The sequence below is a fragment of the Alexandromys fortis genome, unplaced genomic scaffold, assembly GCF_014885135.2.
Source record: "Alexandromys fortis isolate MF-2015 unplaced genomic scaffold, M_Fortis_MF-2015_v1.1 scaffold_13, whole genome shotgun sequence".
In the NCBI taxonomy this organism is placed as follows: domain Eukaryota; kingdom Metazoa; phylum Chordata; class Mammalia; order Rodentia; family Cricetidae; genus Alexandromys; species Alexandromys fortis.
In genome coordinates this window covers 132,266-154,801 of record NW_026067908.1, presented here as the reverse complement: position 1 = coordinate 154,801, position 22,536 = coordinate 132,266, and the positions used below count along the sequence as shown (strand labels likewise).

General features: G+C 40.3%; 1 protein-coding gene across 1 annotated transcript in view; it reads left to right on the top strand.

Moving 5' to 3' along the window:
• Positions 1 to 22,536, top strand: part of Stil (STIL centriolar assembly protein) — a 51,994-nt gene that overhangs the window by 17,862 nt on the left and 11,596 nt on the right. The window contains exons 7-13 of the mRNA XM_050136432.1: positions 428 to 514; positions 3,680 to 3,830; positions 5,400 to 5,509; positions 10,233 to 10,344; positions 12,388 to 13,326; positions 19,672 to 19,837; positions 22,011 to 22,239. Coding sequence (XP_049992389.1) covers positions 428 to 514; positions 3,680 to 3,830; positions 5,400 to 5,509; positions 10,233 to 10,344; positions 12,388 to 13,326; positions 19,672 to 19,837; positions 22,011 to 22,239 — 1,794 coding nt within the window. The remainder of the gene's footprint in view (positions 1 to 427; positions 515 to 3,679; positions 3,831 to 5,399; positions 5,510 to 10,232; positions 10,345 to 12,387; positions 13,327 to 19,671; positions 19,838 to 22,010; positions 22,240 to 22,536) is intronic.

Below are 22,536 nucleotides of genomic sequence, written 5' to 3'. Positions count from 1 at the left end.
TTCATTTAAGAACTGCTTGGCCCATGAACTCTAGCCCTTACAGGCTAATTCTCGCACCTGGACTAGCCCATTTCTAATAATGCGTGTAAGCACCCCAAGGTGCGCTTACCGGGAAGATTCTAGCCTAAGTCCATCGTGGGTTGCAGCTGCCTGGGAAAGCAGAGCATGGCGGCTGTCCGGTCCCTCTGGAAGCAGCGCAGAGTCTGACCTCACTTCTTCTTCCGCCCAGAATTCTATTCTGTTTATTCCGCCCACCTATCTTTTAACCTATCAGGGCCAGCAGTTTCTTTATTGCTCAGCCATTGAAATCAACAGATTGATATGACACTCCCACATCACCGTAGAATTTGCCTCAGCTTCCAGGTGTTGGACCACAGGCATGTGCCACCATACTTGACTGATGATATACTTTGTCTTTTTCTTTTAGTTGGCTTTCTGGAATTATACATATCTACAGCCCTCAGGTCTGGGCTTGCTGCTTGAGATACATGTTCAGTTCTTCTATCAAGGAAAGGCAAGTGATATTTTATCCTATAGTGTTTTAGTTTATTTCCCTGTTTATTCTGTATTAGTTTATAGTATAATGAATTGTATAATACATAGACTGTTTTAATCTTTTACAATACTTAATAAATTCATACTTTAAGAAAAAGAATCCTTAGACTGAAGAGATGGCTCAAAGGTTAAGAGCACTGACCGCTCTTCTGGAGGTCCTGAGTTCAATTCCCACCTTCCACATGGTGGCTCACATCCATCTGTAATAAGATCTGATGTCCTCTTCTGGCATGCAGGCAAACATGCAGACAGAACACTGTACATAATAAACAGATCTTTAAAAAAGAGAAAGAAAGAAAAATAATTCTTTTATTAAATGAGACTACAGAGAGGGGAGGTAAGCTGTAGCTATCGTGGGTAGGCTAGGCTGTATGAACTCCAGAGGCTCTGTATGAAAGATCACACGTAAGGATGCTAGTGTGGCCAGACAGAAGGGCAGAGAAGCAGGATATGAGCTCAAAACAGGTGAGTGGAAAGCCTTTGTTTGCTTTTTCTTCAGTCTTTTGAGACAGGGTCTTAACCTCTAGCCAAAATGGCCTTGAATTCACTGTGTAGCCCGGATTAAATTTGAACTCAGGGCAGTCTTGCTGCCCCGGCCTCTAAGTGTTAGAACTACAGGCATAGGCTGCTGTTCCTGGTGTCTCTGGCTGGTTTGTCTTGGATTGTGCTTCTTCCTCATATATTTGTAAGGCCATGCACTTCCCTCCTTTTTCGCTTTCCCCATTTCTCTCTGCCCACATAGCATATAAATACTTAGAGCAAACCTTTCTTCCCTTGAATTGTTACTTTACTTCACTTCATTTTAGTTACAATATTTTTCCCCAGCTGTATTCTTCTACCTCATTGTGCTGGGTCTCCAAGCCAAAGCTTTGTACATCTCTGACCTATACTGAAGCTTTTATTTTGTTGTGTTGTGTTGGTTGTTTTGCTTATATGAATGTCTGTGTACTATTTGCATACGTGGTGCCCACAGAGGCTAGAAGAGAGCCTTGTGGACCAAGCACTGGAGTTCCAGGTGGCTGTAAACTGTCAGCTGGGTGCTGGGAATCAAGCCCAGGTTTTCTAGAAGAGTAGCAGCTGTAGCATGAATTCTAATTGTTTTTAATAGTAAAAGTAATAATAAAAAAGTCAGTTATCAGTGTGAAAGCTGAAGGATCAGAGAAGCAGAGTGTCCAGCCAGTAGACCTTTTATTTCTACCAATGCTCAGACCAAAGGAATGATGCTGTCCTCAGACTGCAGCCTCAGACTGACTGCTTCAGACTGTTGCCTCAGACTGCATCCATCTCTACCAAACCTCAGACTGCTTCTTAGCTTCTTTCTCCTCCTGCCTTATATTTCTTTCTCCACGCAGCCATATCCCTTTCTGTCTCCACCTCCCTAGTGCTGAGATTAAAGGCATGGGACTCCCAAGTAGTGGGAGTAAAGGTGTATGCCACCTCTGCCTGGCCTCTAGTGGCTTAGCTCTGCACTCAGATCTTCAGGCAAGCTTTATTTGTTAAAGCACAAACAAAATATCACTACAAGCAGGTGCTCTTTAATGACTGATTCATCTCTAGGTTGAACCCCAAGTTTTTTTTATTTTAAGTCAAATTTACCGTTTTTCTTTCTTGCTTAGGCTTTTCCCACTTTTGGTGTATTACTAAAATAAAAGAATTCCTGTATTTTTTCAGATGCTTTTATAATTATACTTTTTATATGTTCTTCTGCTTTCCAAGTGAATTTTCTTTTTTGGCGGGGGGGGGGGGACTAAAACAAGCCAGACATAATGAGGCCTACCTTACCTATAATCCTAGCACTGGGAGGCTAAGGCAGGAGGACCAGTTTGAGGCTAGCCTGGGCTACATAGCAAGTTCCAAGCCAGCGTGTATTATGTGAGTTCTTATCCCAGACAGACAAAAAGAGAAGGGTGCTAAATATTTTCTTTTTTAAAAAAAATTATTATTTATTTTATGTATATGGGTATCTCTATATGTATGTCTGTATTTCACATGCATTCCTGGTGTTCATGGAGGCTAGAAGAGGATGTCCCGTCCCATGGGACTGGAGTTACAGATGGTTGTGAGGCACCATGTGGGTGCTGGGAATTGAACCTGGTCCTCTGGAAGAGGAGTGAGACTCTTAACCACTGAGCCATCTCTTTAGTCCCAGGGTGCTAAATATACTTTGTGGGCTCTTTTCTGTGATTTAGTACAATTTAGCTTTATTATCAATTATTCATCCCCCCCCCCCCAGGTTTTCAAGATAGGGTTTCTCTGTATAGTCCTGGCTAGCCTGGAACATGCTCTGTAGATCAGGTAGCCTTGTCAGATCTGCCTGCCTCTGCTTCGCAAGTGCTGAGATTAAAGGGGTATACCACCGCCACCTGGCTATCAATTACACATCTTGTTCTTAAGTTTTGATAGACAGTAAATATTCAGTAAAAGCTCAGGTGGGTGTTGAACTCCTGGACTCAAATGATCCTTTTTCACTCTTCCGTATAGCTATAGGTATATACCATTGTGTGCATAGTCTTGCTGTGTGTGTTCATTTTTGAAAAGGAAGTTTTTTCCATTTTATACATATCTATTTTGATGTTTTGCAAGGAATGTTTATATATTTTATTATAGAATTTTTTTAAAATTTAAGAACTTTGGGGGCTGGAGAGATGGCTTAATGGTTAAGAGCACTGACTGCACTTGCAGAGGATCCTGGTTTGATTCCCAGTGCCCACATACTGGCTCTGCACCTCCAAGGGCAACAGGAATGTGCATCGTGCAGGTGCATACATACTGACAAACACATAAAACAAAAATAATCTTTGGGGGCTGGAGAGATGGCTCAGCAGTTAAGATGCTCTTCCAGAAGACCTGGGTTCAGTTTCCAGCACCCACATGCAGCTCACAGCTGTCTGTCTGTCTCACAACTCCAGTTCCAGGGAATCTGACATCCTCATACTGATGGACATAAAATTAAATAGATTATTCAAAGATAAACAAATCTTTAAAAAAATAACAACAAAAGGAAAGCGCGTGTACTTTAGACAGTTTGTTGACTAGATTGGGAAACTTTCCTGGGAGATCTTTCAGTATAATATCTTTAGCACTAGATTTTAATTCAATGCCTTTTTTTTTTTGTTCTGTTCAGGGTTTTTTCAGAATCTGGAAATTTCATCATAGTTCTTTATTCACTGACGCATAAGGAACCTGAATTTTATGAGTGCCTTCCTTGTGACAGTAGGAAGCCTGGCCTTCAGTTTCAGTTACTAACCAACAAGGAGACTTTGCATCTTTTCCATGTAAGTGCTTAGACTCGCCTGTGTGCCTGTTATTTTGCTCATCACTCTGAGCAAAGAATGCGAGATAAATAAAGAAGCAGAGGTTTCTTAGGGCTCCCAGTTTCAGAGAGCTCGGGCCGTGGTAGGTTGGCCTCATGTGCTACAGCAGAACATCATGGTAAGACTGTGTGGTAGAAAAGAGCTACTCACTTCATGGCTAACCCGGAAGCAGAAATACAGATGCTTCACTGTGTCTTTTTTACACCCCTTGCTTCAGTCAGGGCTTCAGCACATGCGATGGTACCACCCACATTCTGGGTGCATTTTCACCAGTTAGTCCTCTCTGGAAACACCTTCACCAATAACATGCAGCGATGCCTCGTCTGTATAGGTGAATGTAAGTCTAGTCAAGTTGCTAGTAAAGATTTATTCTAGTCACTTTGTCAGTAACTTATACATTGTATTATTTTGTGCTGCTGAGGATTAATTTTTGATGTTAGTGTTTTCCTTGTTACCACTTACTTTTAAAATATGTGGGAGAATTAATATAGAAAAGATTCTCATGGGAGCTGGAGACTTGACTTCGTGGTTAAGAGCACTGGCTGCTTTTCCAGAGGACCTGTGTTCAGTTCCCAGAATCCCCATGGTGGCTCACAACCTTTTGTAACTTTAGTTCTAGGAGACCCAACAAAGTACATAAAAATGTATCTAGGAACCAGGCCTAGTGGCGCAGTCTTTTAATCCCAGTACTCAGTAGGCAGAGGACGGTGAATATCTGTGAGTTCAGAGGTCTACATAGTGAGCTCCAGGACAGCCAGACCTGCATTTTACCTTTAAAAATAAATGCTGCAGCATCTAGGTGGTCATTACAGAGAAAGTAGGTTTTTGAAGTTGTCATATAAATACTGCATTTAAAGGATAAGTCGGATGTGGTATCTCATGCCCAGTACTCAGGAGGCAGAGGCCGAATCAGACAGATCCCTGAGTTAGAGGCCAGCCTGGTCTACATTGTGAGTTCCAGGTTAGCCATGGCTGTGTAGAGGGGCCCTGCTCAAACAAACAAACAAATAAAAAGGTAATTTGCCCAGGCTGGCTTCAAACTCCTTTCCTCAGATAATCCTCCTATCTCAGCCTCCTTGAGTACCTAGGACTATATGTGGCTACCATTGTTTCTGGTTTAAACACTACTTCTTTAAAATTAATTACTATTTATCTTAAGTCTTAAGTAGCAAAAGTATATTCAGTATTTTATCATTATAAGAGTACTGAATAACTCCAAATAACCATGTGGTTCCACTCAGCTCCACTTGTTTTCTTTGAATTCATTTATAGATTATATCATTTCATGAGTATGCTTTTTTAAATGTTTTTACATGTTGTTATATTCACCGAGTCCATGGTTACTGAGTGAGTTTCATAATACAGGGTTAGGTTTTTATTTTCACGTACAAAACAGGAAGCCAGGCATTCTACAGAAGCAGGTCACAGAAACCGAAAGTGTTCCTTCTGGCAGTGAGCCAGAGCTACTGTTCAGGTAGAATTCTTTGATATTGTAAATCAGATCTCAGAATATGACCTACTCCATTTCAGAATGTTGAACCTTCTGACAAAAATCCAATCCATTTTGAACTAAGTGCTGAAAGTCAAGATGCAGAAGCAGAGTTTTTTGGCAAGATTTCCAAGAATCTTTCAGTTAAGAGGTAAAAGATAATCTTTATTACTATGTATATCTTTGTTACTTATTAGTTTTTATTGAGTAATTAAAATATTTTCAGGGCCAGTAATATTTACTCAGTGGGTAAAGTCACTTGCTATTGACCTGAGTTTGATCCCTGGATCTCAAGTATAGGTGAAGGAGAGAAGTGACCCCAAAGTTGTTCCCTGGCTTCTACGTGTGAAGGCATGCATCCCTCCCACCCCAAAATAAATAAACACAGCTTTTTTAAAAAAGACCTCCAATTATTTCTGGTAAAGTTATTTGATAAACTCAGTTCAAAGCTGTCTTTGAATGCTGGGGATCGTTTGTTTGTTTGTTTATTTGTTGAAATCTTAGTTTGCTCATTGATTCTTTAGTAAGAAACTAATTTTTAAATTATCCTAGCAGGTATCTTGTCTGTTTCTTGGATTTTTTATTCATTTGTTTAGTAGGAATACAAAATGGTAAGATTTGTGCATATTTTCACACATGCGTACTGTGTTTTGCTCATATTCACACTGCACTTTCTTCCCTCTTCCCGTAAATAGTCCTCTAGTGATATTTTGTTTGTGCTTTAACAAAGAAGGTTTGTCTGAAGATCAGAGTGTAGAGGTGAGAACACTCTAGTGACTGTCAGCTCTGCTTCTCTGTTCTCTCAGCCTTCACCCCCTAATATCTGACTCCGGGTTTTAATTATTAACAGGAATTAGAATTTGAGCTACATCTTCCCACTTGGTTTTCAGGCACACACGTGTATAGCTAAATCTATGTCCTAATATCAGAGAGAACATGCAACATTAATCATTTTGAATCTGGTTTATTTCAGTTAATTATCCTCTGTTCTGTCCATTTTCCTGAGAATGTTGTTACTCCATTCTTTGTGGCTGAGCAAACTCATTTTCTTTATTCTTTCTTCTGCTGATGGGCATTTAGGTTGCTTCTTATTTTGACTGTTGTTAATAGTGCTAAGGTAAGTTTTGTTTTATAATTTGATGATGATGATGCAATACCAGGGATCAAACCCTGGGCCTCTTAGATGCTAGTCAAGTAGTCTACTATTGAGCTACATACTTTTTTTAATTCAAAAGATTTATTTATTGTATTTGTATGAGTGATTTGTCTGCGTGTCTTTATGTGCACCATGTGCATACAGTGCCTTCAGAAGTCAAAAGAGGGCATCAGATCTCCTGGTATTCAAGTTGTAATGGTTATGAGCTGCCATGTGGAGACTAAGATCCAAAGGAGCCCTTTACAAAGTAACCATGGAGCCATCTCTGCAGCTCCTTAGCTTTTTAAAATGTAACCTGAACCTGCCTTTCAGTTCTGTTTATGTTGTGTGTTTAGAATACTACATGAGAAATAAGCTGATACAACGAAAATTTTCATTGATTGTTGGAATGCTTTGGTTTTATTGAGGAAATGGCTGGTATCAGATCTATCTTTGTTCAAGTATTTATTTACAGTTCTGGGGATCAGAAATTAAAAATGGTGTTTGGATCTAAAAACCAAAGTATTGGCAGGTTGCGTTCATTCTGGAGTTTCCTTCTATTCTGGGGACAATTTGTTTTTGGTTTTGTTTGTTTACTTTTTTTAGCTTCTAGAAGCCATTTGTATCCTGTCTAAAAGCTCCTTATATTATTTTCAAACCAACAGCATCTCTTCACATCTCTCCCTCCCCTTTTCCTTCTCATCTTCTCCCTGACCCTTGAGGTTATGTTATGTTATGTTAGGCAGCAAAGGCACACACCTTTAATCCCAATACTCGGAGGCAGAGGCAGGAAGATCTTTGGGTTTGAGGCCAGCCTGGTCTACAGAGTAAGTTCCAGGACAGCCAGGGCTACACAGAGAAACTTTCTCTCGAAAACAAAAAAATAAAATAAAATGAAAAATAAAATAAATGTAGTAAAAGTATTCCACAGAGAAACTCAAGTATGCAAAGTAATGTGCCCTGTTTTCCTCCATAATTGAACTGTCTACCTTAAACCTCTATTCTACTTGTTCTTTTATTCTGTTCAGATTATAGTCAGTTCAGCATCTTTGTATCCCCTTTCTTCTAAGATTTTATGTAGAGGGGATTAATGGCGTATAGTTACTGGTTAAAAAAAGGTGGTGTGATTCTCATCTGTCTGTACTGTGGTTTGCTGAGATGTGTCCATTTGTATCTAATCTTTGACAGGTTGATGCAAGTTCTTTTTTTAAGCATTTTTTAAATTGTCACTATATATATGTTTAATATATACTATAAATAATATATTTAATATATATATTTAAGATTTATTTTTTGTATACAGGTACTTTGTCTGCATGTATGCCTACAGACCAGAAGACTCTGGTTAGACTCTTCTGATCATGAGCTACCATGTGGGTTCTGGGAACTGAACCCACGACCTCTGAAGAGCAAGCAGTGCTCTTAAGTGCTGAGCCATCTCTCTAGCCCTACTACAAGTTCTTGAGCCTGTTGGGGCACTGACTTTCTGTGTCATGAGCAGCCTGCACTGAGCACATGGACTATCATTGTGTAGTTCACATGTCCCTGTGTGTTGTAGGAGAGCCGAATGGGACCGATACAGACCCTGCCTATCTGCTCCAACACATCATGCAGACATCGTCATTGCTTTCCTGTAGTATCTTGCACAGAAAACATTTATGACTGTTTCTCTCCCTAGACCACCAGGATTTGGGAAGGTCTTGTCTTCAAATCTTCTTTGTGGTTTCTTACTCTTTTTCCTTTTTTTTAAAAATTTATTTATTTTATTTATTATGTATACAATAATACATAATGCAGGCATCCGTTTGTGTATATGCCTGCAGGCCAGAAGAGGGCACCAGACCCCATTACAGATGGTTGTGAGCCACCATGTGGTTGCTGGGAATTGAACTCAGGACCTTTGGAAGAGCAGGCAATGTTCTTAACCTCTGAGCCGTCTTTCCAGCCCCCCTCTTTTTCATTTTGAGGAAGAATTCAACTTATGTAGAACAGGATACTTTTTAGGAACCTCACTAATTCTAAGCTCTCTTACTTTATTATTGCTCACTTTTCCCTAAAGCATCCTAATGAGACTTTGTTTATTAAGATGAAACAAACAACAACACCCTTATGCACATACATTCTAAATCTTTACCCCCCCCCAACACAAAATCTTTGATCTTAAACCTTAATTTAACTTTTGAAACTTGGTGCCAACATTAAAATTTTTTCTTCCCGCCTTCCTTCTCATTAGTGCTGGGATTGAGCCCAGGGTTTGCACGTACTAGTCAACCACTTTACCACTGAACTATATCCCCAACCTTATCAGAGTTCCTTCTTTGGGTGGAGCATGCTCTCTGGGATACAGTGACTACAGCTGACTAAATAGGAGGTGTACTCCATTTTAAGTATGTTCCCACTGTATATATTAGCACACAGGAAAAGGGGATGAATAAGAGCTGGTATAATGACATATATATAAAAATGCTATAAAAATAAATAAACTATAACTTTGTATAATAACTTAAAAATTAATTTTAAAAAGAACTTAGGAGCCAGCAAGATGGCTCAGTGGGTGAAACAAATTGTTTTCAACTCGAATAACGTGAGTTTTGATCTCTAGATTTTACTTGATATGAGAGAACCAACTGCTGGGCAGTGGTGCCTCACACCTTTAAATCCCAGCCCTTGTGAGGCAGAGGCAGGAGGATCTCTATGAGTTCGAGGCCAGCCTGGTCCACAGATTGAATGCCAGGGCAGGCTTCAAAGCTACATAGAGAAACCCTCTCTCAAAAAAACAAACAGAGAGAGAGAGAGAGAGAGAGAGAGAGAGAGAGAGAGAGAGAGAGAGAGAGAGCAAGAACCAAATTCTGAAAGTTGCTCTGTGACTTCTGTGTGTTGCACATACATACACATGATACACAAAATAGGTTTTTTAAACGTAATAATGCTTTTTTTTGAGAAAAGTTCTTACCTTGCCTAGCCTGGAAGTCACTATGTAGAGCATAGAGATCTGTCTGCTGTGCTGGTATTAAAGTCATGCACCACCCCACCCACCCATGTTTTTTAGAAGTACACAGAAAAACATAATTCGGTGGTTTTCCCTGTTATCACAGTGGATGTTTAATACAGTGTGTTGAATACTGTTGGAGTGTGTCTTAGTTACTTCTGCTTTTGCTGTAACAAATAAAATAGCTGATAGAACAGCTATTAGGTAAAGGTTATTTTGAGTCATTGTTTCAGAGTGATTTCAGTTCTTACTGGGGAGGCATGGTGACAGGAGTGTCTCCACCCAACAGCGATGGGACTTCACATTGGGGGCCAGGAGACGTAAGGCAGGACAGAATCAAAAGCAAAGGTGGCATTCAAAGGTCCACCCTAACTGACCTACTTCCAACAGCCACTACCTCCTGAAGGTTCTGTGGTCTTCAAAATACTACAAAAGTACTATGGAGTCCATTTCACGCTCTAATGCACGTTCTTTCTGTGTTGTTGAGTGTGGTCAACCAGAAGGTATTCAGTGACCACTGATGTTCTGTAGCATTTCAAAAAGTAGGGCTACTTCGAGTGATTGGGTAAATGGGGCAGTTAATAACTAACCCTGGGTAGACCAGCTTTCCTGGTAAACTAACACTGATCGAAGAAAGTCATCTGCAGCTGTCAGGTACTAAATTGTGTATAGTATTTACTAAATGACATTGTCACATTTCAAACAACCCTGGCTGACTGAAGGGTTTTTGTCTCCTCTTCTACTCTTTAGATCTCCTCAAAAAATATCTCCTGGGAAAATATCCAGAAATAAACATGGTGCTGACTTTGAAGATGACTTTTCTCCAAGACCGATTCCCAGTCCTCACCCAGTGAGTGAGAAGGTAGTGCGCTCAAAATGAACTCACCTTCAGCTAGAAATCTTATATAGTAAAACACTTAAATACCACCTCATTCTTATATATGGATCGTCCTGGCTGTTATATGATTATATCTCTATGTGGGAATGTATGTATATATCTCACAGGTACATATAATTAAGTAATGGTATATACATATATTCACATAAGAATGTGTACGTAAGTGTAAGGAAACGGAGGTTTCAGCTGGTTAGCTGTTCATGATCCACACACTAGTAAGCAGACAACTGGGATTGCCATTCTGGGGCTTTGGCTTCGGCATTGGTGCTTCCAGCACACAAATGGACTCTGTCTTCTCTCACCCACTCTTGACGTTAGCTTTGTTATTGTACTCAGAGAAAACATCCTGCTTGCATTTAGAGGTGCCAGTAACTCTTGCTTATCATACTAGTGAGCTATTTTAGAAATATTTTCCTTAATTGGACTTAACTGAAAGGAAAAGAAATGGAAAAGATTTTAAAAAAATTAGTATGGTTGGTGACTTTCCCTTGAGAAGTCCACACCCACATTGTTGGTGTTTTAAATTTCTTCCCAAGCATCACTTTCTCCCTCTCTCTCTTTTTAAAGGTTTATTTGTTAATTTTTTAAATGTACATTGGTGTTTTATACACACACACACACACACACATATGTATGTATGTATATTCTGTGTGAGGGTATCGGATCCTCCACAACTGGATTATAGACAGTTAGCTGCCATATTGGTGCTGGGAATTGAACCTGGTCCTCTGGAAGAGCAGCCAGTGTTCTTAACTATTGAGCCATCTCTCCAGCCCTTTATTTCTTTCTCTTAACCCTCAAGCTTAAAATTTGTATTGCAATTTCCAACATTGCTTCAAAAAAATTGTAACAGATTTTATGTTGGCTCCCATCTCCTTTTTTTAATATAAGTAAAAGACCTAGTCGAGTGACGTCAGTGGAGAGTGTCCTGAAGTATTTATTGGAGTAGGTCTTTTGGTTTGTTCTTCTTTTTTGATTGTTTGGCTTTTTTGTTTTTGGTTTGTTTGTTTGTTTCTTCTTTTAGTTTCTCTGTGTAGTCCTGGCTGTTCTGGAACTCTCTTTTTACACCAGGCTGGCCTCAGACTCAGAGATCCACTGCCTGGTAGAGTGTTATTTCTTTAAGAAACATTACATGGGCTGCTGTATTTGTTGAAGCATTCTGCCTGGTAATTTTTTTGGCAAGTGAGGGTAAGAAACTGTAGTATAATACACTTTTTCATGTTTTTGTTCTGTAATCTAGACAATGTCAATCAGTGTCATAATAAAGGAATTCCATTTTAAATAAGTTTAGGAGCCTGGGGTGGAATAGGGGAGTTGGCACATGCCTTTAATTCTAGCGGGAGGCAAAGGCAGGTGAGTCTCTTGAGTTAGCCAGCCTGGTCTACAGAGTGAGTTCCAGGACAGGCAAGGCTATGTAGAGAGATCTAATGTTTTAGTTAGGGTTTTTATTGCTGTGAAGAGACACCATCACCATGGAACCTTAAAAGGAAAACATTTAACTAAAGTGACTTGCTTGCAATTTCAGAGGTTCAGTCCCTTCTCATCATGGCAGGGAGCATGGTGGTATGCAGGCTAATTTTGCTGGCTCCATCTTGACTTGCAGGGAACAGGAATTTGACTGTGACACTGGGCAAGTATCCCGGTCATAGGAAACCTCAAAGCCAGTTCACAGTGACAAACTTCTAGCAAGTCCATTCCTACTTCAACAAGGCCACACCTCCTAATAGTGCCACTCCTTGTGAGATTTATGGGGATCAAATACATTCAAACTACCACCCCTAGTCTCAAAAAAACTCAATAAGTCAGGGGAATATTCTCCTGTGTTCGAGGGCAACAGCCTTGTTTATTCTCACAGTTGTATCTCTGCTACCCAGAAAATATTTGTTGTTCGTCTAAGTAATGAATAAATCTTAATATGTAATTGGATATCACTTGGGAAAAATGTGTGTGTAAAGGAAATAGAGCAAATAAGTTTCCTAAGAATTTCCTCTTTGTGTCTATTTCTAGATTTCTAAGATCCAGCCGTCTGTCCCTGAACTCTCGCTTGTGTTAGACAGCAGCTTCACAGGCTCGAGTTCCCAGTCTAACCCGCTGGAACCGATGACTGTGGAGAACCCTTTGTTGATGAGGCCGTTGCAGCCTGAGCTTGGTGGTGACGAGCACAGCTCAGAGGCTGACGCCGGGGAGCCTTCCCTGAAGGGACAACCAAATCAGCTAAGCCAGGACGCTGCTCTGAGACAGCCCAGAGGGAAGCGATCACCTACCTGCAAGAAAGAAAGGCTCCATCTCAGGAACACCAATGTTAAACCGTTTCTTAATGCACCATCTCCTGAGGTATCTGAGAAACTTCCAGCAGTTTCTGCTGGAAGCATGCAAAAGGAAGACTATCCTGTGAGCCCCTCCACGGTGAATTCCAGGCAGCCCTCACTTGCATCACAAGCCCACCCACACAATTTTGTTTTTTCACCCCATAATTCAGCAAGACCAATGGAACTTCAAGTACCTACGCCTTCACTGCCGTCTTACTATCCCACAAACATCTGCAACTGTTGTCAACGCCACGGCCATATTCAGTATAGTACAATAAATTCTTGGCAGGGAAATACAGTAGGGTCCGTTCAAGACCTCCGAAATGAAGCCCTTCCAAAACATGCGTTATTTCCTTCAAGTGGATGTCCATCTCTGTATCATAATGCCATCTACTCTTCCGGCAGCCCTGTGGCCACGAAACCTCAGGGAGGCATGGGTGCTTATTCTCCCCACAACAATGGAGAGCCATCCCCTGTGGCAGGACCTTCACATGTGGACTCATGTATGCCACAGACTTGTGCCATGTGCATGCACACACCCAGCACGGTGCCAGACAACGGCATGATGGGACTATCTCCTGATGCATATCGCTTTGTCACAGAGCAAGACAGGCAGCTGAGACTACTTCAGGCACAGGTTTGTGAAGCTTTCTTGATACTCTTAAATTTTTTTTTAAAGATTTATTATTCTGCCTGCATGTATGCTTGCAGGCCAGAAGAGGGCACCAGGTCTCATGATAGATAGTTATGAGCCACCATATGGTTGCTGGAAATTGAACTCAGGACCTCTGGATGAGCAGCCAGTGCTCTTAACCGCTGAGCCATCCCTCCAGCCCCCATGTGCTCTTAAATTATTAATTTATTTCCTTAATGTCTGGCAACTCTACAGTGAGTTATACTTTATAGCAGTGTAGAATACTAGGACCACAAAGGCCTTAGAAGCTAAATTCTAGTCTCTCTTGTTTTACAGATAAAATGAGGATTAGAGAGAATAATTTAACTCTGCTCTGATTTGCTGGTTAGTAGAGTAGGACCAGAGAACAAGCCTTCTGTTTGTAGATCTTAACCTATAACTTAATTGCATTTTCTTTCCGTTTCCTCTAAAGCTTTATGTACAGCTGAATACAAAGGCTGGCATGTCTCTAGTTTGCCAGCCTGTATGTGTACTCACCTTAGCCAGTGTGTCTTTAGGACCTTGCTTGCTGCTGTATTGAGACCAGTTAACAACTCTGTGTGTCTGCTGTTTTTTATTTGTGTAGGTTTTTGACACACAGTCTCATGGGGCCTAGACTGGTCTTGAACATGTAACCCTTCTGCACACACCTGCAGGTACTGGAGTTACAGATGTGCATCACCACATCTAGCCCTCTCTGTGCTCCACTCATTTTGTTGGCAATATTTCCTTTCTTCACGACTTTTATTGCAGGGTTCTTAATATTTTAATATAGCTTTATTCAAAGTTTAGTCTGGGTTTGCCTTTCCCCCTCATTTCTCATCAACATCCCTCTTCTACATACATCTTCCAAACCAGTTGTTCTCTTTGCAGCCAGTGCTAGTGAAAATAACTTGATGTTTTTTCTTGGCCCTATAACTATACAAACACGTGAGTGCTCTGCATAATGTGTGATCTAGGGAAATCTTTGTTTCAAAGTCTTTTGAGGCCATCCCAGGCTAAAATACTGTCTTTTAAAATAGAAAGGTGGGTGGAGAGATGGCTCAGTGGTTAAAATAAAAATAAATAATATTTTAAAATTTTTAATAAAATTGCATTTTACAAAAAAAAAAGACAAATATTTTCAAATTCTACTTCAAATTCTTTGGATAGGACCCCCTGAGAAACTTCTACTTTATTTTATTTTTAAATGACATTATTGCTATTATTATTATTCAACACAGGGTTTCTCGGTAGCTTTTGGTTCCTGTCCTGGAACTAGCTCTTGTAGACCAGGCTGGCCTCTAACTCACAGAGATCTACCTGCCTCTGCCTCCCGAGTACTGGGACTAAAGGCATGCGCCACCACCGCCCAGCTTAAATGACTTTTTTTTAAAGATTTATTTATTTTATTAATTATTTACTTATTTATTTATTTTGGATTTTCGAGACAGGGTTTCTGGGTAGCTTTTGGTTCCTGTCCTGGAACTAGCTCTTCTAGACCAGGCTGGCCTCGAACTCACAGAGATCCGCCTGCCTCTGCCTCCCTAGTGCTGGGATTAAAGGCATGAGCCACCACCGCCCAGCAAGATTTATTTATTTTTTACATATACAATGTTCTGCCTGCATGTTTGCCTACAGACCAGAAGAGAGCACCATATCTCATTACAGATGGTCGTGAGTCAGTGCTCTTAACCGCTGAGCCATCTCTCCAGCCCCTTAAATGACTTTCTAAGTGTATTGTGTATATACCTGCATGAGTTTATGTGTACCATATGCATGCCTGTGCCAGAGGTGGCAGAGGGCATTGTATCCCCTGGAACTAGAGTTATAGGTGGTTGTGTGCCATCTGATACAGGTGCTGGGAGCCATCTCTCCAGCCCCAGCTTTTCAGGGTTTTTTGTTGTTGTTGTTTTGTTTTGTTTTATTTGTTTCGTTTTTGAGACAGGTTTTCTCTATAACTTTGAAACCTGTCCTGGAACTAGCTCTTGCAGACCAGGCTGTCCTCGAACTCAGAGATCTGCCTGCCTCTGCCTCCCAAGTGCTGGAATTAAAGGCGTGCGCCACCACCACCACCTGTTTTTTAAATAGAGGTAAATTCTTTGAGATTTGCATAAATTTTTATTTTAATGAATCATTAAATACTAAACCAAAAATGTTAATATAGTTAAATAACTAATTTTTTTTTTTTTTTTTTTTTTTTTTTTGGTTTTTCGAGACAGGGTTTCGCTGTGGTTTTGGAACCTGTCCTGGAACTAGCTCTTGTAGACCAGGCTGGTCTTGAACTCACAACAATCCGCCGGCCTCTGCCTCCCGAGTGCTGGGATTAAAGGCGTGCGCCACCACCACCCGGCTAATAACTAATATTTTTACATTGAAAATAATTATCATTTATTTTGTCTTGTTTTAAAAAAGGTTAATCAACCTAAAGTGATTCATTAAGCTATTTAAAAACATTAGCTACTTATAATGTATACTTATAGATTGTGAGCTCTCATCTAGATTATCATTACACAAAACAGAATTTTTTTCTATAAATACACATTATTTTCCTCATAATTTCTTTTTCCTTTTTTATGGAACTCTAGGTATAGGTGCACATGTGTGTGCATGCATATGGGGGCCTAGGGTCAGCCTTTCATGTTTTTCCTCAGGAGCTGCACACCTTGTGTTTACCATTATTATTAATTAGTACTATTGTTCTTATTGACCAAGAAGAACAAGAAATATTTTGTAGATGATAGGAATTTCAGATTAATACATATATGAGTGGATTAAAGCCTTACGCAAGTGTCTAAATATTCATTGAAGGAACAGGAAACACACAGAAGAAACATGGAACTATGGATAGTAGCTTCCTCTAGAAAGGATTTGAAATACCTCAGGAGGATAATCAGGTGACAAGTAAATGTGTTTTGATGTTATTGATGCATATAACACAATTTAGCTGTTTAAACTGTACAACCCAGTGGTTCTTTATGTGTTTAAAATGTTTTTGAGACAGTCGCTCAGTGGGACCTCGGGCTTAGGCTGTGAGTGAGCCTGAGGGATCTGCCTGTCTCCACCTTCCCAGTGTTCCCATCACATGTGACTCTTACTTGGGTGCTCGGGATCAAGCTCAGGTCCTCATGTTTGCTGAGCAAGCACCTTACCAGCTAAGCTGCTTCCATTGTGAGTCCATAGAGAACTTTATTGTATTGGGTCATTTTCTCAGAGTACACGTGGGCTTTCTAATTGTTTTGTTCTGTTCTGACAACACTTGGAACTTTGTTCTGCTGCAGTCAACGCACCAGTGGACATCCCGATACTCGTAGGTTGTTTTTTCTTCACTGTATTTAATTTTATGTATTTTTTACATTTTTTTGCTTCTTTCACTTATATACTTTATCAGCTGAGCCATCATTCCAGCCCACTTACTTGCATCTTTTATTCATATTTTTAGCTGCATATATGCTAATAGCAACGTGTCGTAGATTCCTAGAAGTAAACTTAATTTTTTTTATTATGTGTGTGTGCGCGGGCGCTTGTGTGTGCATGTGTGCTTGTGTGTGTGTTCCTGTTGACCGCGGTATGCATGTGAAAGTCAAGAGTTTACAGGAGTCACCTCTCCTTTCACCATGTGGGTCCTGGAGAAAGTCATGAAGCCTGACGGCAAGCACCTTTACCCTTGGAGCCATCTCACTGGCTCTCCAGAAGTAAATTGTGAAGTCAAAAGAAATGTTTATCTAAAAAGTTCAGGGATACCCAGCCTTGTGCTAGAACTGTAGCTCAGAGGTGGGGCCCTTGCCCAGTCTACAAAAAGATACCTAAACTTGCTCCTCTTCTGGCATTCACAGTGGTTTTGGTATTATACTTAATGGAGTAGGCAAATGAATTGGATGGGCAGATTCCTTAGATTACAATTCAGTTTCCATCCAATATAAGTTATGTAGCCATGGAAAAGCAACCTTATTGATAATTATATTAGTTCACTAAAACTAACTAGATCAGTTAACCATAATAGTACCAATTATAGGGAAATAGAAAATCAAAATATTTAGGGAAAAAACAAAAAGAATCAACAACAAAACAAATAAAGGAAATGTTCCTCACTCCAGTACATATTCAAGAAAAGTGAAAAGCCCTGTACACATGCTGCTGTGGCGGCACAGCCAGGAGATGCAGGGAGAGGGGAATCAAGCTGGGAGCCAGCCTGGCGGTAGAGCGAGGCTTAGGTCAGCTGGGACTACTTAGCAAGACACTATCTTAAAACAAGAAGACAAAAATCAAAATAAAACAAAAAAACTCCATGCATAAATGTCCATAGTAAGCCAGGCAGTGGTGGTGCACGCTTTTAATCCCAGCACTCGGGAGGCAGAGGCAGGCAGATCTCTGTGAGTTCGAGACCAGCCTGATCTACAGAGCTAGTTCCAGGACAGGCTCCAAATCCACAGAGAAACCCTGTCAGAAACAAACAAAAAAATGTCCATAGTAATATAGTTCACAAGAGGCCAAATTATAAACAGCCTGGTTCTCCATCAGCTTGATAGATGGATAAACTCAGTGGTCATATCCATACAGTGGAATATTCAGCACTCAGAAGCATTGATAAATGCTGTAGTTAATCTTAAAAGCTTTGTGTAAAGAGAAAGAAGCCAGACTCGAGTCTTAGTTCTGTCTGTATGAAATGGCCAGAATCAGCAAAGGCAGAGAGCCAGATGTGTTAGTGCGTGCCAAGGGCAGGAGAAAGGGGTGGTAAGGAATGACCGTGAATGACACAGAGACTTTTAGGGTTTGAAAATGTTCTGGAATTAATAGCAATTATTGTTTCATATTTTGTGACTATACTATAAACTTCAGAATTGATAATTTCCAAAGTTCATAAATTACCTCTCTGTTTGAAAAGGAGGAGGGAAGACTTTTGGTGTTTGGAGTTCAGTTTTCTACTTGTCAAAAATCTTTTTATTTTATGTTCATTGGTAGTATACCAAAGTCTGTGTGAGGGTGTCAAATCCCCTAGAGCTGGAGTTGCAGACAGTTATGAGCTGCCATGTGAGTGCTGGGAATTGAACCTGGGTCTCTGGAAAAGCAGACAGTATTCTTAACCACTGAGCTATCTCTCCAGCCCCTTGTCATACAATCTCAACAGGTAACTGTAATGTTTCAAGTTTTTCACCTGTAAAATGAATTTTAATAGTATACTGTTGACCGAGCTTTCTGTTCCACCAGGTCCCACTCTGTTTAGTCCCAAATAAACACACAGAGGCCTACACTAAATATAAACTGATTGGCCTATTAGCTCAGTATTCTTAACTCTGGTAACTTATATTAGTCCAAAATTCTTGTCTGTGTTAGCCACGTGGCTTGGTACCTTTTTCATCAGTGAGGCATTCTCATCTTGCTTGCTCTGTGATGACCATGGACTGACTCTTTTCTCTCCCCAGAATTCTCCTGTTCTCATTACCCCGCCTCTACTTCCTGCCTGGCTACTGGCCAATTGGCATTTAATTAAACAAGTACAAGAAACAAATCCTTATAGGGTAAAACCATTGTCCCACAGCAGTATACACTTCATGGAATTGTAAAATTCACATAAATTCTGTGGCATAGGGCTAGACAGATGACTCAGTGGTTAGGAGCCCTTGCTGCTCTTCTGAAGGACCCACGTTCAATTCCTAGTAGCCAGAGGATGGCTCACAACCATGTTAACTGCTTGTAACTGAAGCCTCAGGAAATGCAGTGCTCTCTTCTGGTCTCCATGGATACCAGGCATGTAGGTGGTGCAGACAAAACACGTACACAGCTAAAATAACTTGTGGTGCAAGTGTCTTGCAGACAAGAAAGAACTAGTCAGTGTTAGCTCTTGTTTGTTGCTATTTTGTTTCAATGTGGCCAAGCATGAGAACTTCTGACTAAACTTCATAGAAAGCATCTTGTGAAATATGCTCAGTATTTGGTGCATGAAGCTCAGGGTATGCCTCCGTCTCCATTCTTACTTGATGTATAGTGAAATAGGAGTAAAATGCGTTGATTTGAAGTATATGAATAAAAAGTATGATTTGAGGCCATTCAGACTTCATGTGTCATACATGTGTCAATTTATGAATATTAATCTAACCACCTGTATGTTTCACTTTTAAATTTATATGAATGAAAGTGGGTCTTAGTAACTAAGGATAATGGCTTTCTGCACCGAGTAAGTCTTGTGGTCTGATTTAATTGTATTGTTAGAAAATGTAAGTTAAAAATCATCTCTAATAACTAGAGTATTTGAAATTTGTTACTAAACTCTTCCACCAGCTTTGTTGATTGCTTCGTTGTTTGTTTAATGCATGTTTTTAATTGATACAGATTCAGCGCTTATTAGAAGCCCAGTCTCTAAATTCTGGCTCCCCTAAGACCACCACTGTGGAAGACACTGTGAAAGCGGCAAGACAAGTGGAGCTGGTGTCCATGGAGGCACAGTCTTCGCCTGGCTTGCACATGAGAAAAAGTGTGAGCATCGCTGTGAGCACAGGTAACTTTAGTTTTTAATGCTTCTCATGAGTGCCTGGAAAGGCATGGAGGAGGGGATGAGGAGATGCTTAGTATATTGCCTGCTGTACAACCATAAGGATCTGAGTTCAGCCCCCATGTGAAAAGCCAGGTACAGTAATGTACATCAGTAATCCTAGTCCTGGGAAGACTGAGACAGAAGGACCTCTGGGGCTCTCTGGCTGGCGAGTCTTGCCCAGCCCATGAGCTGTAGGTTCAGTTCTCAAAATACAGGGTGGAGAGTGGTGGAGAAGGACACCTGACAGGGACCTCTGCTATCCATATGTATTTGTACATATGTGTTCACACCTGCATGCACACATGTACACACTCACATATACCAAAGGGGAGAAAGTGTAGTGTTTTTTCTGTCTTATAAACTTCTATATTTACTGTATTGCAGTTTTTTTGGTTTGGTTTGGTTTGGTTTTGGTTTTTCCAAGACAGGATTTCTTTGTGTATCCCTAGCTGTCTTGGAACACTCTGTAGACCAGGCTGGCCTCAAACTCACAGATATTCACCTGCCTCTACCTCCCAGGTGCTGGGATTAAAGGCGTGCACAACCACTGCCCAGTTCCAAAACAAATTAATAGTCATTTGAACTAAAGAGACTTTTAGAAGCATATTTATTTTCTGTATACTTAACTTTCTCTAAAGGTATAGAGTAGGCAGGACCTAGTGCAACTTTTTTAAATGCTTTTTTCAAAAAAAAAAATGCGAATACAAAGTTAAACCTTGATCTTAATGATTTATCTCATGAAGTCACTCAGAGTAGAAAATGTTTTCATGGTGGTGCATTCCTGTAGTCCTAGTGCTCTGGAGAGTCTTGAGTTTGTGGCCAGGTTGGACTCTATACTTTATATCAAAAATAAAAGGAAAGGAAAGGAAAGGAAGAAAGAAACCATTTCAACTTACATTTTTTTAATTTCTTGAAACCATTGCATTAAAAGTTACATGTATCATAGTACAAAAGATTATTTGAGGTAGTATACAGATGAGCATCTTATTTTTGTAAATCTATTTTTTTAGACTTATGTGTATGACTTTTTTACCTGCATATATGTATGTATGTTCATCAGCTATATGTCTGATGCTGGCAGGGGCCAGAAGAGGTCGTTAGATCCTGTGGAACTGGAGTTAAGGATGGTTGTGAATCACCATATGAGTGCTGGGAACCAATCCCATGTCTTCTGCAAGAACAAGTGCCCTTAACCAGTGAGCCTGTTTTCCAGCCTTAATTAATTTTTCTTATGTGTAATAGAAAAGGTATCAAACCCGTGACTTCACAGAAAAGGTGAAGCCAGGCAAAAATAAAGTGAGTTTATGTAACAAAGTATAAATGAATAGTATGTAGGCTGGCTCAGAAAGCATATACAAACGGCTCATTATGTTAGAGCAGCACTGGTGTTTGTTTTTGTTTAAGCATGTATGTATTTTATATGCATGTGTGCACATGTGTGTACAGGTGTGCTGAACCTTGTAGGCATGAACAGATGCCAGAAGTTGACATCAGTCTGTCTTCTCATTTGCTTCTCTGCTTTATTTTTTGAGACAGAGTCTTTCTTAGACATGAAACTTGCCGTTTCAGGTAGGCTGCTGGCCAGCAGGTGGCATTTACATGGGTACTCAGGATCCAAATTCAGGTCCTCATGCAAGCAGTTCACACACTGATCTGTCTCCTTATCCCCAAGCACTTGACTTTTAAATATCTGCCTGCCAGTGTGTGTACCTTGTACACCTCTAACACAGTTTCTTAGAACACTCTACTTAAGGATCAAAACCAGAAAACCTATGAATTTACAGATCTTTCTTTTGCATGTGTACTGTTTTCTCCTGAGGTATTTCCATTTTACTTTGAGACAGACTACCACTAACGTAACCCACATTGGTCTTGAACTTGCTACATAGCCCAGGCTGTCCTCCATCCAAGATCCTCCTGCCTCAGCTTCTTGTACCTTAATTTGAGAAGCAGAGACTGCTCTCGAGCAAGCAGGACACAGCATATTCCCTTTCCCTTTGCCACTGGTTTTCTCTCTTCCTGCCTTTTGAAGCAGTGATTTTGTTAAGATAATGTAGATAGTCTTTACAAGCTTTTACATTTATTCTTTTTTCTAGTTGAATCTTTGTTCTAGTATCTGAACTCATTTAACCTCCAGGTGCTAGCTTGTTTTGGAATGCAGACGGTGATGATCAGGAGCCTGACTCACAGCTAAAGCAAGATGACACCAAGATTTCCAGTGAGGACATGAACTTTTCTGTTGATATTAATAACGAAGCAGCAAGTCCTCCTGGTAGCGCATCTTCATTAAAAGCAGTTGACATTCCCAGTTTTGAAGAAAGCACCGTTGCTGTGGAAGAGTTTAATCATCTGCTTCCTGAGTCTAAGTAAGAGTCTCTCATTAACTGTTTCACCCTACACACACACACACACACACACTCATACACACATTTCTTTTTTGCAGTGCTAAGGATTGAATATATTTTATATTTGGGGGTTGTGTGTGTGTTGTTTTTTGATGTGGGAGGAGTTGGTTGTTTTTTGTTTGAGACTGGGTCCCTATGTAACCCTGGCTGTTCTGGACCTCACTATGTATAGACTGGCTTAGAACTCACAGAGATCTGCCTACATCTGCCTCCTGAGTGCTGGAATTAAAGGTCCATAACCCTTTGCCTACCTTAGAA